The following is a 19,789-nucleotide window of genomic DNA, read 5'->3' as shown; positions in this document are numbered from 1 at the left end:
TAACTTGTCCCCAAAGATACATTTAGCCATCTTCACTATTGTATGGAGTCTCCTCCTGCTAGAAGGGTTTGCAATAAGCAAAATCACCCTCGCATGAATGGTAATTACGATATATTTTTTTTGCTGATCATGAATACTTGCATAGGCTTCTAATAATAATTTTATTATTCAATTTCAATGTGATTTGTTCTTTTTCTCGACTGGCATTGTGGACTACAAGAGCTGCGATTGGGTTCCATTGATTAATTTTGCTATGATTAAATTATACCAAGAATTATCAGTGAGCTAAGAGGAAGTTATATTATGTACATGTATTTTGTCTGCACTACACAGTCAAATGCACTCAAAGGTTATGAGGCATAGGTACATTTGTCAGAAGAGCCCAGCATATCCAAGATATGTTTTGATTGACACATCAATTAAGATAATTTACAGCAAAATGGATAAAAAATACATCAATATCCTACATGCACCAAAGCCAGACATGGGGTTATAAGGCAATCGTTTAAACAACAGATTGACATAATTTATAAATTAGAGAACACTATTTTTACAACAGAAGGGAACAAATTAACCTTATCGGACATTGCGAATGGCAAGGCTGTCTGTAGAATGTCACAAATTTCTCAACCCTTTCTTTCTACAAAAATGCTAATCCTGCAACTTTGCTTAAGACCCAGTTCTCCATTTCGTGTTGGCAAAATATCAATTTATGCCATGTCCAATGCAGATTATCACAAAATTGATTTAAAAGCTCAATAAATATCATTTTAAAGCCAAAAAGCCAATTATTTAAATAAACCATGAGTAAATTATCTCTAAGAAAAACTGATTAAATTAACAGACACGTAAAAACAATTAGTTAATATGTGTTTCTTAATAATGTAATGCAGTGTATCTGTCACAATGTTGCAGCTATGATATTACTACAAACAGGATGGGTTGCAGAACTGAACCTCCAAGTCAGTTTATTCAAAGAACTTGGTGCAGAATTTATAATCCCATCAAGTTGTCTGTAAATACAGAGAAACCAAACAAAGCATTACAATCATAAGTAATGAATTACTAAACTCTTTTACATGTACTGTATGAACAGTGTATGTTCCATTAATATTGGGGATCTCTCAGAAGCTGCATCCATGATAAATTAATTTGTTCCCAGATGCATTTGTTTATAGAACTTTTCACAAATTAATATCTCTGTCATAACAGTGACCTCTGTGTTCTCCAACAATTAGCACACAAGAAAAATACACTCAGTAAGATATTGTTTACAATAAAAGTCAATGCCTATAAGCAATCATAAGGACCTTAAATTTATATTACCTCAGAAATATCTCACCAGGCCATGGTTGCTTTGAAAATCTTTGATGTGTTAATACAGGCTCCCCATCTGTAACCTGTTCATATATTGACTGACAGGAACAGGCATGTAATTCCTTTCTTTGATATACAGTGTACTTCATTGTTAGCTGTTTACTGAGTGTTAGTAGTGAATCAAATGCTAGGGGTTGGTACTCCAACTTTCACTGTGGCAGGCTCTGCCCTGAGATACAAAGCAAACTTACATAACTGTTATGAACTTCGCCACTTGCTTTCGAGAGCAAATGCAATTTGCTTCAAACAAGCAACTGGAACATTGATGGTTACAACAATGTGCACAGTCCCAATCACAGGGTCATCCAGGCTGTTTGGTTGTACATATAACTGCACAACTGTATATGAGTTCAGCTTCCAGAAGAAAATCAGAGTTTGTCAGGATAAATGCTGATGTTCTTGCTTACTCAATGAATGAATGTGCAGTTCCAGAAGATATTCACACCAACACCCATTCACGGCCAGTCTTTAGAAATTCCAAATTAAAGTATCAGGAATCAAGAGCTCTAATAGAGAAAAAACCTCCATGTGGGGTATGAATCTTTTCTTGAAGAAAACAATGTCTGAGAAATCATTAATTACAAAATAATGTTTAAGAAACATCTTACCTTTCAGAGAATTTTGTAATCTACACTGTCTGGCCAGTTCATATACATGTATTTGACAAGTTGACACTGGGCATGTTTGTAAATTTGTGCACTTCAACATCACATTACTATGTAGTAGCACTGGCCAACTAAAAACAAACAGCATAATTTGGTTAATTAATATACACTGTACATTATTAGGTTGAAATATTGGTGTAGATTGTTGCACATCAACAGATACAGAAACTATTTGCACCTGAATCATAATGAGTGAAAAATCGTGCATGAGACATTTACATGTACATGTAACAGCCCTCCACCTCAGAACCATCACAGATATGATATGATATTTTTAAACTCTCTGAAATTTCAGATTATTCAAGATTAACATATGCACATACATCATCTGGGGCAACCCAAAAAACACTGAATTTGGAAACCGAAATCCGGAATCCAGAATCTGGAACCAAAAACCAGAATCTGGAATCCAGATATTATGAATGATGATAGAAATAATTCACTTCAGCAATGTCTAATAAATAAATATGAGCAAAAATCATTTTGTTGTTATTTATTTTCTTGGCTTTACTTCAGCCACAGACTGTAATTGCTAAAAAATTATTGACTAGTTCTGAACAACCCTTAGCTATATATCTGGCCCCGTCGTTCAAAAGCTGCATAAAGCTATTCATTGGGTACATCACTATCCAGTCAGGGTTACTGATTTTTTGGGTGGATAGAGTTACTCATAGCCTGCGAGCAGGCTCTAGTATCTGTCTCTATTGTCTGAGCAGGCTAAATAGGTGTCTAGTGTTTTTCTGCATTGGCATGTCACCAAGAGCCTTCATGCGGCTTTGCTACTCACACCCCCAGCCCAAACACGAGAGCCTGCTCATAGGCTAAGTTACCCATCTTTTGTTCAAGCTGGCCCTGGTGAGAGCCCAGTTCTTGTCTAGATCAAATTGCTCTGAGAAGACTGGTGAGCAGCACATTAACAACAAGCTATTATAGGCTATTGCAGTGAGTTTCTGGCAGTCTTTTAGCATCTTTGAACAGCATGTGGTCTGATCTGTCAGCAAGTGAGAAACAGACGGAAGTAAGTGTGCAACATTTCTACAAATTGTTTTAATATGATGGCCGCCAAGAATATGGAATGCTGATTTGTCACAGTATCAGTGTGGAAATTGTGTTAATCTGGAATTGGTCTCGTATCTGTTGGAAAAATCAAATTTCATATTTAGACCAGACGGGTTAGCCCTTGGACTTCGAAATTGGGGGGCGTGACCGTCAATGTACAGGGAGCTGCCACTGATGGATATCCTGTTCTCTATGACATTTTCTATCTTGTTCAGTATGTACTAGACATAAAGGATAAATTTATACTTCCGGTAAATTGAAGATCACTTATTAAACAAAATGGCAATTACCAGCAAGCTTATTTTAGACACTCTCGAGGTGCTTGGAATAAAATTAAGATGCACTTTACTGAGATTCTCATAATCATAGCCCTCACTAAAAATAACGGTTGCACAATTTCAACAGACGGGGAATTTTTGTTTCAAAAAAGGTTAAGTTTGAGGTCCTTTTTACTTGGCAGCTTACTTTTTACAGTCGAAAAGCTAAGCAAAACAATTTTCGCATATTTGAAGAACTTATTTTCTTTGATTTGTGGATTCCAGTTTCCAGTTTCTGGATTCCGGTTTTTGGTTCCAGATTCCGGATTCCGGTTTCTGGGTTTTAGGGTTGCCCCATATTTAACATATTGTTTGCTTCACATTCAGTTTACACATGGCTGTTATCCAGCATAGGCAGACTTATAAGTTTTCCTTCAAAAATATATTGCAACAACTATTGCATCTTTCGCTACCTATTCTTGTGATGAAATGACACAAAATTCAAGAACAAGAAGTCATAAGCATAAAATTAACTTACATGGTAGTGCTTACAGTTCCTCTTACTGTCTGCATATGCTGTCCATAAACTGATGCTGCCTGGACAATGTACTCATTATTTTTCTGATCACACCTTTTAAAACGTCACTGTTATATAATTTGTCCTGAAAAAGCAATACATGAAATGTTATGCCTTTGGCACTCACCAAATACCTTTACATGATGTATAATGTACACCATATCAACATTCACAATTCTCTTTACTTTCATTGTAACTCTTTTGTGTCATTTTCCCTCACTTGAAGACAGGACTTCCACATTAGTTTATAATTTGCCTCTGGAATCTCTATGAATTCACAGGGAGTGATAACAATTAAATCATGACTAATGTTAGCAAAGGAGGCGTTCAAATGTCAGATTTTAATGCTAAGTTTATACAGTAACTTTACATTACTCTTCGTACATATATATAACCTCTCAATTATTGCACCTATAGACAGAAGGTGTGCTGGGGGAAGAAATGTTCTAAACTCTCTGAACTTTTCCCCCTTACCTGTAATAGGATGACTATTATGAACGACGGTTTGTAACCAACACCAACATCAGTTTATGTATACACATGTATATTTTGTTGTCGTCTGTAATCATAAAAAAATAAAAATTTAAAATCCTCCATAAAGTTCACACTCAATAACACTGCTACATGTAGCGCTGTTACTGGAAATCAATTTAAGTGAAACTGTTGAAACAGCTCTGCCAAAATTTTTCCTAGCAGTTAAGGCAGGATAACAGAATATACATGTAGCACACAGCAAAGGCTAGAGATACACACATGTTAGTTATCAGTTAGGATTTGGTGAGCTTCTGTGCTGTAGGTATGGTGGAAAATAATAGATTATCAGAAATGAAGGTTCCTGAGACATTTTGACAGCACTGAGAGGAATTAATATATAAATTCACAAAAGAAGGAGAAGTTCTTGCCCTGTCCAGTTCTCTGTAATAAAAATATCATTTACATATGAGTCATTTATATGTGGTTTGTGTTTAAAGCCGATATAATGCACACTCTGATTGGCCAATTCCAGTGCATTATTTACATTTACATGGTATACCTCGGTAAAACCATAAAACATTTTGTGCGACTAAAATAAAAAATATAAAAAATAAAAAGAAATGCCTAATTCATAACAATTTAAAATACTCAACACTAAAACGAATGTAATTCTTTACTTGAAAAATATTCTCCCATAATGCCCATGGGTCAATTACAGGCATGCTAAAAAGTCCTAACACAAAGTAAAAGGAAATTAAGAAAACTATTGCTTTTTTCTGGAAAATTGTAGCGACTGAAGACAATGATGGAACACTCTGAGAGTGCTTTCTATCAACCTGATGAGATAAAATTTAAGGAGAATAGAGAATTCACGAAGTTATATCACAAACAAATTGGTACAGGACAGGAGAAAGGAAACTGTACAGCCAGGAAGAAACTGAAACTTTCTTCGACCAGCAAAAAAGTATGCATGCACAACAAAGAAAACAGTCAGTGACATTCATTTAATAAGTTAGTAAATAAAAAATTAGTGTGAAGAAGAGAGCAAAGAGAGAGAGAGTGGAGATAGGAGAGTGCTCTCTCCAACTAAATTGTGTATATATGTATGTAAAAGTTATTCTTATTACTGAGAAATGGTCAGGGCAAGAACTTCTATTACACTGTTCAATTTACCGAGTTAATTAGTACTATCTCACTTTTTTGGAACATTTCCATGATAAGTGTAAATACCGCATTGGGGAATAACCTCTTATTAACAAAATACGGTCAATGTACCCCCAACCAAAAGCAATGGCACAAATAACATGAAATAGCCAATCAAAATCAAAGCAGAGCTTTATTTGCGGACAGGATTGCCATGCATAATCGTCTACTCGACATTTTGGACGATATAAGCTTTTCACCAAACCGAACCAAAAAATGGACAGACAACAAAATAAAACGAGGAAATCTACATTATAAACACAAGATGCATATCACTACATCTGAGCTCGAGTATCAACAGCAAATCCCTTTTCAATGAACGGTGACCGAATAAAAGAGAGGATAAAGAAAATTCGTTTAAGCTTGCGGTGTTAAAGTTGAAAAATTATTCACGCTTAAATTTGAATATTACTGAGAGTCTGTATTTTTGCCGACGGCTTAATTTAGCTATGCAGTCATTTTATTGGCAGTAGCTTTACCAGTCTTCAACCAATTTAACCTCGGAATTCACAAAAGCATTTCGCCAAACCGAATAAATTGAACTAACAAAACGAGGAAATCTCCATACTTTGTAATCACAATATGCAAATATTCACATAGGAACAAAAGTAAATTTAGCAAATCCTGTTCGCTTCGGCTTAAAATGGTTTGTAGACCTTTCTTGGTTCAGTTTTCAACAACAGAAGAACAAATTTTAGCAGTCTACGAAGCGGCAGTGCTAACTAAATCAGAGAAAACTTCAAAACTCGCCCGGCCGTGTTTACAAGTACGATTTTGGTTAAGCTTATTTTTAGATGTGAGGTTATAAGCTTAAATTGACGACGAAAATCGATAGAAAACATAATTTGTTTACAACTTACAGCAACCTCCAAGGCGACCCACGTGTTATTGCTTAGAGACGAGCGAAATTAAAACGATGCAATTTTTAAAATCTCTTACAGCATGGCTTCAAATAAGGAAGACTCTTAATGGATTCCAATTGAAAATAAGCTTATATTGCCGAGGGAACTTGTTAATTTTCATACCAAACGCAACAACAAAAGTCACTTACCGCAAGTTGGCAATTCAGTTCGGCCAGTGTAAATCTTCCAGGCAGAAACTTGCAGCAAAAGTTGTGAAGACTAAACTGAAGTTATATTTTCGATAGAGCAACGAATCAACCACTTCTTTCCGCTACGTTTACTGTTTTGCAATTTCTCTAAAACACTCGGGTACGTTTGATTTCTCTAATGTTCATCACCTGACCAAATCAGGTGACTTTTGAATTTTCTTGCACGGCTGCACAGCATCACGTTCGCGCGAATTTTGAACTTGGCCATGGGGAGTTCGGCAGTCTTCTGAATCAATTTGTCGGGTACTTTCGCCTCCTTTCTATAGCCCTCGTTAGCTTTGGTTCACGGCATTGTTCGGTATTATTTCACCTCCTTTCTCTAGCCCTTGACTAGCTATAATTCACGGCATTGTTCAGTACTGTTTCGCCTCCTTCCCCAGCGCTGGCCCGCTCAGTCTTTTTCGCGATCTTCTTCGTTACTTCTTTGCCTGTTAATTCTTGCTTTCTGTCTTTTGCTTCAGCGCAACCCTGTCTTAAAAATATTAAATCAACCTCCACTATCGTTTTTCTTTAAAAATCCCGCCAAGAAAAATGGCATTCACCCGCTACCAACTGAGGGTGCATGTCTCTGTCAACCTATTAGCTGGAGTATGGCCGCCATCTTGCGCGACTCCGTCGTCGTCGGACAGAGCTGAAAAACGACTGCGCATGCTCATTCGCGCGCGCCGAGAAACTGGGAAAGACAACATAAAACCATAGCAACGTATACGTAAAATGGCGGCATTTTTGAAAAATTTAAGAGCGCTGAGAGTTTTCGCTTGGGCTAAGGTGTAAGTAAAAAGGTTAAGCTTGAAACTTTCCTTTAAGACCGGTCGATATTAGTTCTAAAACATATCTCCTGAACACCACACTTCCATCCTTGAACACTCATCGAAATTTTGCCGCGAAGTCGGAGTTCGTGCCGCGAAAATGCGGCTCGTGTTGCAGATTATGTTAATGAGTTTGATGTTCACGGAAACTTCCGGTGAGCGGACCTGTTGGTACCACAGAAAAACCAGAAAAGGTGAGGAATGCAAAGGGAAAATGCGGAGGTTCAATGCTGCAATAGCAAGGTATGTCGGTGGCACTACAAACAGCTGGGCATGTACTCGACACTGGACCAGAATAAACCGCGAAGCACATGGTTTTTGTGCATGTCCACTTCCTGTGCACTCAACTGATATTTCAGCCAACATACCAGCGAGGTTTTATGAAATGTTTGACCGCATCGGACGCACTACGAGTGGTTACCGTCCTGGTGTGCGATGGTGTTCCAGTTGTAGGAAAAATGCAGACCAATTGTTTAAAGATGAACAAGATTACAGCCCTCCTCGAAAGGTATGGTTACTGGGAGGTTACAATAAGAACGCCCTTTAAAATGAGTGGCACATATTTCCGAGTTTCTTGTGACATGCAAATGTAAAACCGGTACAAATAAGTTCCTTTTGATGATTTCAGAGAAAAAGTACTGATGTGACATTCCATCACACCTCACCCATGCCAAAACAGGTACTTCTCATAATTTTGTATCATATTTGATGCCAGCTATGTAAAATCAGTTTGAAATAACAAACCTCTCGTTGCATTCCTCCTAGAAGTCACCGGAGGAAATGGATTTGTTGCTCAGAAAGGAGACAAAAAAGTGCTGCACCTTGCAAACAGAGCTTCATGTGGCAACACAACAGCTCGCAGAGATAAAAGGTGTTTTTACTGTTTTGAAGCTGCTTGAATTAAAATTTAGCATCATAACAAAAACTCTATACTTCTCACAAAAATATTTTAATTCTTGTCATGGTTGATTTTTCTACATGTATTACAGAGTCAACAATTGAAAAGAAGTTGGAAGCATTTCAAAAGGCCCTGTACAGACATCAAATAACCACCCCAGACCAGAAAATTTACAATCCAGAGGCAATGAAACAGTTTACAGACAAAAATAGCCCTGGACTCTTTGAGGACATCCTTAACTGTTTAAGTGGAAGAAAAAGCTTGTCCAACAGAAGGAGAGAGATGCAAGAGCAGAGAGTGGTGTCCCTTCTCCACATAATGGCCTATTTTAGGTAACAAACTTTAAATGAAGTGAGCTACCTGTAAGAAAATTGTTTTTCATTCATTGTTCATAGAGGTTGTAACAATGGAAGCAAATTACTTTTACCTACATAACAGGTCACAAAAAACATCTGCACTGCAAAAGGACAGTGGCTTATATGCAGCTAGTTGTGGCATGTCCTTGCAAGGCCTATCTGCTGGTCAGATTTTAGGATACAGCACCACGCCTAGGAATGTGCAGCAGTTAAAAGCAGACCTTGCTAAAGATCATGCCAACTACATTATCACAACAGTTGCAGAGAGTAAATGAGGTCAGTCTGCAAATAAATAAGCAATTCTAATCAACAAATGGCTTCATGCACACCACCAAAAAATATTATTGAAAAAAAAGCCATTTTGGCTAATTAATTTTCTTTCTTGTCTTTGTCTGGAATAATATATTAAAATTACTAGAGCAGTTTTCAATTGAGTGTGGAAAGTAATCAGACAATATTAATTTGGTTTTGGTTTCGCGTTTACTACGGTTTGAAATCAACTGAGTACAGTAATGTAGTCTAATAATAATAGACTACATTACTGAAGTCAGCCACTGTCAAACCATCGTTTGGCTCTGATCTAAGTCACTCAATTGAAAACCACTCTATTAACTACTTAATTATGGTTTTTACACTCTGTCTTTCCCATCAGCTGACATGCTTCATGTCTTAATGGTTGATGACTTCCACAACATTCACTCATTTCATACACCAGCACAACTTGTTAGGACAAATGTGGTACACATGGCATCCTGTATAGCAGATGTGCATCCCACAGTCAGTGCAGTACCCCGCCCATCATCATCCTTACACAGACAAGTAGTGATCAGTGTAAATGGCCAACAGAAGACCTGCCTTGGCAGAATACATGTCCCATCTGTCCTGGAAATACTAACAAATGACTTAATGAATATGCAAAACCAGTTTTTGGACCAGCTACCACAAAATATGTAAAGCATTGACCCAGGGAGACTACAGGCAGCACTGCGAGAACTAAGGCTAGTATAATTTATAATGTTTATAAACAGCAGCCTGTTTGTGAATATAAAGTGACCTGTTATAAATATCAAAAGAGTGAATATCACCAGCGTTCAGCAATTTTAATAAACCAAAAATTATTGGAAATCGGCATTTCAAGAATAACAATAGTTATAGAAATGCCAGCAACAATAACATTTTTATTTGTTATTCAGGGTGTACTCAGATCCAACGACGCAAGACCTTGAGACACTGGAGACATGTATGTTGATTGATGAGTTCGAACAAGATCTGAAAAGCATGGACAACTACAAAACAACCCTAGAACATGTACTTAATAAATACCCTGAACTTCAGCTGTACAGCAAGAAGTATGTTCTGCCACTGCCAGCTGATTGGCCAGGATGGTACTATCCCAAAAAGCTAATAGCAAGTGGATGGAATCCCAGCATTGGAATAATACCAGAGCAAGGGCCATTTCATGTGTGCCTCAATGCCTATGAAGAAGTTGTTTCAAATTTCAAATTTTTTTTTGATAAACTGTTTTCAAGTGTCTTTGGAGGCACTTTGGCATCTAAACCAAACCCTTTAAGAAGTCATTATGTGTGACTGCTGCATTAGTGGGTTGGCAACTTGTATGAGCAAAAGTTCTGGAAAAGTTTGCAAACTGCAAGCAACATGAATTTGTGACAATTTTGCACTTACTTGAACATGTTGTGCCTCTCATCTTTTAGCAGTACAATATTTTCAGAAGTGGCAATCTAAAGCTATATGAGATGGTCATGGCACAGTTGGCAATTATTTTCATCTGCTGGAGAAGGAAGCATTATAACAAATCAACCTTGTCATTTTTGAGTGACTGTGCATATCAGTGTAAATATCTTCCAGCATACTGGTCTAAAAAGGCCAGTATTCTCAAGTTGATAACTGAAAAAAGGTAGAAGTCTGGCATTCTGTTCTAAGAAGAAACACTGAAAAGTTTGAAGATGCAAAAAGCATTGAAGATACTGCTAAATCACTAGCATCATCAGGGTTTCTTAGCGAATTTGTCCAGTCCTTTGTTCCACAGTAACACCGTGGTCAGCAGAGTGAATCCAACTTGTGGCTTGTTGCAGGGAAAAGTGCAGAATTTCTTCTTGATCTGTTTAAGAGCATTTCACAGAACTGCCACAAATCATAACAGGTAACAATCCTGAAAATAAAAAAAAAAGTCATAAAATTAATAAATACAGAAGTCTAAACCATTTATTATACCATCATAAAACAATACGAGAATTTGATGATGCAAGAAAAATTGAAAAACACAAGCTGCAAGCAAGCATTTTCCACATTTCTAAAGTATTGTCAAATTCCTGAGGTGTGTTAAGACAGTTTAAGTAAAACGCGTGGTTTAGGCTTCTTTATATGATTCTTAGATATGTAGGATAAGGATATGCAGACATAGATATAAAATGTACCAAACAATAGAATGAATATTAAAATAAACAAACATAATTAATGAATACTGATAACATCTCTGACTTAAAAAATGGAAAAAAAAAAATTACCAAAATTACTAACACCATGTTTTCCTCATAATAAATGTACATGTACTACTGACATGTACATAATTTAATTTTTCAACATTTTTGATATTTGACTCAGGTTGAACGCCCAGTTGCAAATAATGGAAGACCAAAAGGGAAGCCACAGTACCATCTCCCAACGTTTGAAACCGCAGTAGACACCAAATGTTTTCCACTAAGTTATAATCTCGATGATGTAGAGCCAGGCCAACAACCTCACCCAGATATTTATTGTGATTTTCCAACTTGCACAAGAGAAACAGAAGCAGTGCCTGTACTTTTATTGCACTTTTGTTTAGCAAAATGTTCTTTTCAGAAAATGTTCAAATTCCTCTGCTCAACAGTCCACTGAGCCAGACATGGGTGTACCAGCTAATTGTGCAAGGGATTTTAGTGGGTAACAGCATCTATGACTCAGTGACACAAAACATTCCTCAAACATTTGGTGTTTTACAAGTTCTACAGTCATCCACTGTATTAAACAATGTAATTGGTGGCACCACTGTAGGACCTGAAATGCCTGTTAGCATTATCCCTGAAGCAAGTCCCGCAGCTAATTTACCTTTTCACTGGAGAACTGCTTTAATGCACGGCAAAACAACATCTATTTTTATTTTAAATTCCAATACTGTCGTCTTCATTCCAACCACACAAGGTGTTTTCCTGTTAGACAGCCACTTACATGGGAACAGTGGAGCCCATGTAGCTTTTGCAGAATGGCAGTACTCCTTCGAATTACTTTCTTGGTTCAAGCAAGTCAACAATTTTCAGTTCACTCTTGGTACAGTCACTAATGTTAGGTTTCACTAACACCTCACTAAACTTTTCCCAGCTTTTTAGCATTTTTAGCATATATTTTCCTAGCTTCCTAAATTCCACCATTTAAACTACTTTTTAACCCATTAACTCCTGAAGCTTTTTGTCAAAAAAGCATTTTTTGGACATTTTGGACATTTTCAGGCTGGATATGAGCCAAATTAGCTGCAATCTACTCAAATAGCAGTTGCAACAGGACAGCATGCCTTTCTTTCCCCCAGCATCGCGTTTTACGACATTTTGGCCAGGGCATACGCAGAAATCAAAGAGAAAGTGTGGTTTACATCGTTTTTATTTTATTCATTTTTTTTCTTACTAAATTGACGGGGAGATAAGTAAGGAAAGGCATCTGTAGAAATGTACACCAAACTGAATTTGAACTCCGACTACTGTCTCCAGAAAGTAAGCCTTTATAGACTCGTTATTAGCAAAATATAAGCTTAAATCAGCAAAGTCAAGGTCAGCCCATGAGAGCAGATATTGTTTTACCTTTCCAAATTCTCTGTTCAATTTCACAAGTAAGAATACTCAGCGTTCCATTAATTTTTCTGTCATATCTCCAGGAGTGTTGAGTGGCAGGGTAAATACATAAATATTTCAACATGAAGAAGGGAATCATTTACTTTACAGTTTGTTCCCGTGAGGTCCAAAAGCATGCAACGAGTGCTCAAGTACAAATGTAAGCTGATGTGCTCAAATGCGAACTTACGTGGCAGGTTTATCCTTGCGGGTCGGTTACATCTATATATAATTATTTGTAAAGAGCAAACACCTTTGAATAGATGTATTGACAACAAGGTAGTTGAAATTTACACTTTTTTAACCTGTAAGTGGTATCCAAAATAAACTTAACAAGCGTAAAGCGGTCACTACTCACCATGGCACTGCGACCGATGTCTGCTAGAATTTGCTGTGTTTAGACCGTCAATATAGCCAGAAATATGTTCAGGATATCAGGAACATCTGCTTGACTGAAATGACATTGAAAGTTCCATCTTCTCCATTTTTCTCGGATGATATTAGTCCAAAAAATTAACATCGAATGGCGCCAAAACTTTGCATTGATCAAACGATCGAAAATTCCACCACTCGTCGACTCACCCGCCAAAACCCTACGCATGCGCAGTCGTTTTTCAGCTCTGTCTCGTCGTCGTCGTCGCCGTCGTGCGTACGCGCCCACGAGCAATACCGCTAGCCATGATAACCATGAGAAAATCAATTCATGGGTTTCCTTTTCTTCCCTATATGGGTATGGGGCTCCGCCGGAGCTCCGCTATTAACCATGCTTGTTCGGTCAGAATGGCTGGATATTTATACCTGGTCAATAACGGCACGGCGGAAAAACCGCTGCTCATGCGCAGTAGATTTCGGTTCGTCTTCCCGCCTTTCCATTTTCAAAATGGCGGACGACGAATCAAAAACGAACACGTCATTGTCATGGCTTTTGGCAACATCTTGCCCGCTCAAGGCAGTTACAAACAAGTCGGCTACTTTGAGCAATGATCCGTGTGGCTGTTTTGACTGTGATCGAGAGGATCGGAACGGTGTTGTCAGTTTTCTCAGGCGATGAAGACAGCTCTTCCGAAAGGAAACTTTCAGCTTTTCCAAATTCACCCGAGGTACCGTTTTTCCTTTTCTTAAGGTCGTGTCAAGTTCTTTAAGGTTTTGAACCGCAATTTCTTGTAGCTTGTTTAATTTTACGGAACATATAGAATATGACTTTTTTTTCGTGCTGATGAAAATTTTTAAATGCTATTTGTTCATGAACTTTTGTATCGTTGCCTGAAGAAAGAAAAGGAGGACGAATTCGTAAGTAGTACACACTAATGCCTAATGTTGTTGTGTTTTTCGCTTGTGTGCTACTCATTCGTGCTTTGTTTTGCCGCTTCAGTGGATGCCATGTACTGCCATGAGCTCAGAACTTGTAGTAAGCTTATAGAGGTTCAGTATGGCATTGTAGAAAGTTGTATTGTATATGTAATACAGCTTGAAGGATAAAATAAATTGCTCTTTGTTTATGTTAGCCTGTGTTTGATATTATGGCTTATGCTACTTCGCACTTACTACGATTCTTGTTCCTTGGCTACGCAGCTTTCCCCGCAGCTGCGGGCTTCGTTATTGCAAACATATCTCCATTGTGTTAACGAAAAAAGCAATCCGCCAAAAGGGGTTCCAAAAGGTTGTTCCACTTTATACTGGGGGAACACTCGTTCATGTGAAGGCTTGTAGTTACATCGAAATTCAGTCAGTGTAAAACGCAGACTGTGCACTGGAGACTGCAGAGTGAGGGGGAAATACATACTGCAGACATTATTATAACTGAATCGTGTTTTATCGAGAGCTAACCTTAAACAGGCTAACTGGAGAAAATATTCAGGCTAACCCTGGGGCGGATACAGAGCAGGGGTTTCGAGATACGAGCTGCCAAAAGGCGGTCCCCTGTAGGGGGACCAGTGGCTTTCATGCTGGAAATTTTTGAAATTGTGGTCCTTGAATTGGAAATAGGATTTCTTTTATTTTGAGGCCAAGTTAGCATGTTACGCTTTATTTCTTTTTTTTTTTTAATCTAGGGGGTTCAACCGAACCAGCCAAAGCCCCCTAGATCCTTCCCAGCTAACCCGAGTGATATTCAGTCTAACCCTAGAACTATTTACGCTTAACTCTCACTTCTTTTAGCTTGAATAAGGTTGGTCTGTTTACTGTTAACACACAGTAACACTTAAAAAGTCTTCAGTCTGCATTTTAACACCTGACCTGCAGTCCAAAGTCTGCGTCTTACACTGACCACGTTGGAAAGCATGCCTTTTTGCAAAAAGCACCATTGTGAGAAAACACATGAAAACTGCACCATCCCTCCTCCCCCAATAGTAAGTTTAAGTCTTGTTCCAAGCAAATACCGTATGTCATCTCTCCTAGATACTATTAAGGAGGAGGTTCAGTAGCCTACACTGCAACAAAATTCTACTGTTTCATATAATTATGTTCCAGATAAATTCTATACCCTTGCAGACCCTGCCACCAAATTTTGTTTACTCTCTCCCCCAACTTCCAACCATCTTAAGGGGTCACCACCTTATTGTGGAGGGATGGTTTTTGTATCTAAGACCCTATGAGCTATGTCAGCTGGAGTCTTGTACTTCTGGTAGGTTGAAGGATAGGGACCAGACAAATCGTGATCACCTGACTTTCTAGGTTGGGTGTTGGGCTGAGGGCTGATAACCCACTACTGTAGAAAATAAGACTACAGCAGATACAGAAGATATTCAAATCTCTATCAACATCAGTGAAGCAACAAGGGCTCATATCATAACACATGCATTTGGAGCAAACCCCTTCCTCTAAACATCCCACTGAAAATGCCAGTTCACCTTCATACTTTCCTTTTCAAAATTTTAAGTTTCGAATTCTTCCCCCCCCCTCCCCCCCCCCCCCCACAACTCCTCAGAATTTCCATTGACCTCCCTTGAGGTGGATGTGGTTATCTTCTGGCACCGCAATTCACTTTTTGGTAAATTAATCAGATCAGGCAAATGATGTCTCAGCAAAATGTTAATCTGATTAAAATGCAACTTAGAGATTTGCAACTCCAAAATAACTACATGTAAAAACTACCGTTAAGTTAATCTCTCCCATTCCCAAACAAAGAGACCAAACAAGCGCGACTAGAATTGTTTCATTAAAAACACCGCCCAAATATAGAAAACTAAACTGAAATAAAAATAAAATCCAACACAAACACACAAGCAATGAGCATCATTAAAAAACTGGATCATTGGATAATGTAATTTGAGAGTTTTCATTGTTTTAGCCATCAGGGGTTATGAGCCATTATACCATGCTCTACAAATATGGAAAGCATATGCATGGTTTTTTGAGCATTTTTATTGTTATTTAAGTCTAGTTTTCCACTCCTGCCTGTTGGATATGAGAAGATTAAAGCCAACTCAGCGCTACGTGCCTTGTTGGCTATCTATTATCTCATATCCAACACGCTCTCGTGGAATAATTGATAATTATTCACTCCCTAACGAGTGAATGATGCGTGATCCAAACAATAACAAAACGGCTGGCGAAAACTTATGTTCCGCCAGTGTTTCTGAAATGGAAATCCTGAGAATACAAGAAGATACTGTACCAGAAAATACAAAAAAGTCTTCAAAGTTTTGAATTTTCAATTTTCATTTCAAGTGAAAATGAAAACTTTGATTGAGCAATGAAATTATTTTGCAAACAGACTTTTCATTTAGATTGCTGATTTGAACTGTGTTAAAAGACCATTTAGCTAGATTGTGATCAACGAGGATTTTATCGCAGGTTAACTAAACTTGCCATGTTAGAAGATTCTGTCAAGAATTGTGCACATCTTCATACCGCTTGCATGTTTTCAACGCATGAATTGAGAGGTCAATTAAATTATCTTTTAATGGTTTCCTTTTCATCTGTTGTTGAGATCACTTTGTACATATACTAAAAACTTGTCAATCTCAGTGAATAACAGCCACTATTCACCTCGATTGTTAAATAAACTACCACACCAAAATATTATGATCTACAAATTTTTAAGAAGTCAAATCCCAACCAAGTTGTTTACCAAACTATAATTTTTCTGTCTTCAAACATTTTTCTTTATTAATTACTGGGGAATCCTGAAATACATGTTCCATGCATTTGGTTCCTTAATTATCCCTTTTATTATTCCTTAATCTTTTTATGAAAGGGGACATATCATTTAGTATCCTCTCCAAGGAAGATGGCATTCATTTCATCCATGAAAAAAACTTCAAGTTGATGTACATGGCCACGTCACACTGTCTCCAGCCAGAGAGTCAAGTAATTGAAAGAGAGGAGAGTGTGAAAATCTGAGGTCTAACTGTGTAAAAAAAGAGGAAAAATGTAAAATTAAATTAAGCTATACTTTGGCTTCATCCTTTGAATACTTATTACATTGCAAGAAGAAATGTCATTAACTTAGTATCTGCACTGTTCATACATTATAAAATACTGCGTAGAGCATTTAAGACTATGCAACTTGTTTCAACCTATATTGTGAATACCTCAGTCATTTTGCTAGCTTTGTAACTGGGAAGTTTAAATCATGTAGTACAACATAATCATGAAGTACAACAAAAGGAGTGTTACTTCTTGAGGTTTCACTCAATAAAAAATAAATAAATAAAAACATTTCATTAACCTCATCATCATCAGACTAATTAAACCCAAAAAAAGTCTGCCTTCAGGTCAAAAAATAATTTTACCAGATAACTTTTAAAAACTCTTTCAAAACCACGCAATTAGTCCATTCAATAACAACAAAACAAAAAAACTTAGTGTACATCTGTCATATCAGATTCTTGCACACTTTATTTACATGTGTCGGTGGGCTTTGAAGAACGAGGTATATAACAATAGTTGCTATTCTTATTCAATGAGATGCTAATAAGTGGCCGGGTATTCTGAAGTTTAGCCAAACATTGCATGTAAGATTTATATCCTTAAATCTACAAAATTAAGCTCATTTACAGTACAGTGTCAACGGTTTTCGTCACTTATTTATATCAACATGGCAGACAAAAAACCTGACGGGTCTCTTCCCAGAGGCAAGTCAAGATATGACGGGTAATTCAAATGATAGCGAACAAAATCTTCAACTTTTAAAATGCAGACTCATCGAGCCAAAAAGTTTCCGAAGCCACACACGAACTAGGAAATGTTGCCACTAGCAAAAATCAACCATTTACGGAAGGAAAGGGAGGAAAACTTGGCTTACCTTTCAATATAGCTTTCCATTATGCTGTGTTCATTGTGTTAAGTCATCTGTACACCAATATCTGCAGCAGAAGAGTATTGTAAATAAACTAAGCACGTGCTTCCGCTTGGCACAAAATGAACACAACACCAACGCACAAAAGAAATCACAACACAAAGAATAACACTCAAAGAAAGCGACAAGACCAGGCTAACATTTGCAACATACTTACTTTTGCTTAATCCGCATACTCTGTGACAAGTAGAGGTTCTAACTGGGTAAAAATCCACAATATTTCTCGCTGTTCGATGCTCCCGCTTGCAAAATGTTCAGACATTTTCGAAACTTGTTTGCAGCTGCAAATTGTCAGCGGCGAGCGTTTGAGCATGCTCCAAGACAACGGATTTTTCAGCCAATCAGCGGTTTTTCCGCCGTGCCGTCAATAACCCATATTTAGTAGCCAGTCAAGTGTGTTCTATTGGAAATCCGTGAATCTGGTTCTCTCATCGTTCTCTATCTAAAGAATAGATTCCATGTTGCCCTGTGTCTGTTGAATAATGGATCACAAAATATGGAAAAAACCAAAAAGTGGCACACGAGGCGATAGCCGAGTGTGTCACTGAAGTTCTTACCACATTTTGACGTCTTCTGTGATATATTAGGCACATTAAGGTGCCTCAAAACAGTGATATTTCCATGAGTCGCCAGGGCTCTAGCGCGCACTTCAGCGCGAGGCATCATGCGATCACTCGAGGATTCGTCAAGCTTTAGTAACCTGTCTGCGTTATCAGTTATTTTTAATTTCGAAAACATCCATCGTTCAGGCAATTTCAAAGGAAAACATCACTTTCGTGATCCGTTTAAACCGCTGAACTGGAACGTAAACGAAAATTGTGGTGTTGATGTTGCGATCGATCGCGGCTGCTCACAATCTAAAAAACAACAGGAAAAAAACTACTCTGCGTAAGAGCTGAGGCTAACTGAATTATTTGTCTCCACTGGAACTAATCAAAACATCCCAGGACAAATGTAGCACATGAAATAAAGCTGTTCCCACAGTAAACAACCCCAAGCCAACGCGATTCAAAAGTTCTGTTCGTGAACATTAATTGTCCCAGTTATGTAACAGGTCATCTGGCATCCCGACGAAACAGGCCACGTTATTGTTGATTGCACGGTCCAGAATCACAACCAAAAACATAACCTTCTCGTGTGCACTTGCTTTTCGATGATGTCATTTGTTTTCGCCCCTGCTGCAAAAAACTAGCCCAACCTGCAAAATGTGTTTACTTTAATGACTCTTTCCTTGCCTCCCCCCCCGCCCTAACAACTTGTGGCTATATATATATGCCTGCTAACTTTTGTTTTTGTTTGCTTGTTTTTTTTTTCGCTGGGTTTTAGTATACGTTGTGAAACAACGGTTACAAGGGATTTTGCGAAGGTAACAAAAATGGCACACTGAGGAAAATCATTTTTCCTCGGTTACATATTAACCGATTGACTTCTGTGCCGGCCATAACCGGCCGTGACGACTCTTGGCCTTTCTTCCACCTCTGACGTCATCACCCTTGACCAAAATTGGCATCATCTATGCTCAACTTCTGCAGGAGGAAAAGGTCTTTATAATGATACCCAGATCAGAGTGATCGGCCCAATGGAGGCTTAGATATGCACAAAAATGCTCAAAAAGTTGAGTGGAAAACTCAGAGCAAAATTTCCTGCCCCTACACGTGGCTACTCCATGGCAAAAATTACCTGTCTCGATGATGCTTTCTCAGAATGTTTTAAACGGGAAGCAAGCTAAGTAGAAGGTCAATCACTGCAGCAAAAAGAAAACAAAAGGAGAAAAAGGAAAGGTGAAAACAAAAAAAAAAAAAATCGAAAAGCCGTAGGTCACT

At 37.9% G+C, this 19,789-nt stretch overlaps 1 protein-coding gene and 2 long non-coding RNA genes across 5 annotated transcripts; 1 reads left to right on the top strand and 2 right to left on the bottom strand.

Moving 5' to 3' along the window:
- Positions 1 to 568: 568 nt before the first annotated feature.
- On the bottom strand, positions 569 to 5,079 carry LOC145500846 (uncharacterized). 3 transcript variants are annotated; one of them, XR_014051154.1, is made up of 4 exons: positions 4,410 to 5,079; positions 3,897 to 4,020; positions 1,986 to 2,113; positions 569 to 1,546 (listed from the first exon to the last, which is right to left on the bottom strand). It is a non-coding gene; the product is annotated as an uncharacterized LOC145500846 (long non-coding RNA). The 3 variants fall into 3 exon arrangements; XR_014051153.1 differs by lacking the exon at positions 4,410 to 5,079 and having other exon boundaries at positions 569 to 1,013; positions 1,327 to 1,546; positions 3,897 to 4,173; XR_014051152.1 differs by lacking the exon at positions 4,410 to 5,079 and having other exon boundaries at positions 3,897 to 4,173.
- Positions 5,080 to 7,422: 2,343 nt separating this feature from the next.
- LOC145500819 (uncharacterized) lies at positions 7,423 to 9,070 on the top strand. The gene is made up of 4 exons (XM_081480356.1): positions 7,423 to 8,211; positions 8,298 to 8,403; positions 8,522 to 8,762; positions 8,869 to 9,070. The coding sequence occupies exons 1-4, from the start codon at positions 8,200 to 8,202 to the stop codon at positions 9,059 to 9,061; spliced, it is 552 nt and encodes a 183-aa protein (XP_081336482.1). The 5' UTR covers positions 7,423 to 8,199; the 3' UTR covers positions 9,062 to 9,070.
- Positions 9,071 to 15,944: 6,874 nt separating this feature from the next.
- On the bottom strand, positions 15,945 to 18,319 carry LOC145500849 (uncharacterized). Its single transcript, XR_014051157.1, has 3 exons — positions 18,124 to 18,319; positions 17,913 to 17,973; positions 15,945 to 17,015 (listed from the first exon to the last, which is right to left on the bottom strand). It is a non-coding gene; the product is annotated as an uncharacterized LOC145500849 (long non-coding RNA).
- Positions 18,320 to 19,789: the final 1,470 nt, after the last annotated feature.

The sequence above is a fragment of the Orbicella franksi genome, chromosome 10 (assembly GCF_964199315.1).
Source record: "Orbicella franksi chromosome 10, jaOrbFran1.1, whole genome shotgun sequence".
In the NCBI taxonomy this organism is placed as follows: Eukaryota; Metazoa; Cnidaria; class Anthozoa; order Scleractinia; family Merulinidae; genus Orbicella; species Orbicella franksi.
Note: the sequence above shows the minus strand (reverse complement) of the source record. Positions and strands in the feature narration are given on the sequence as shown.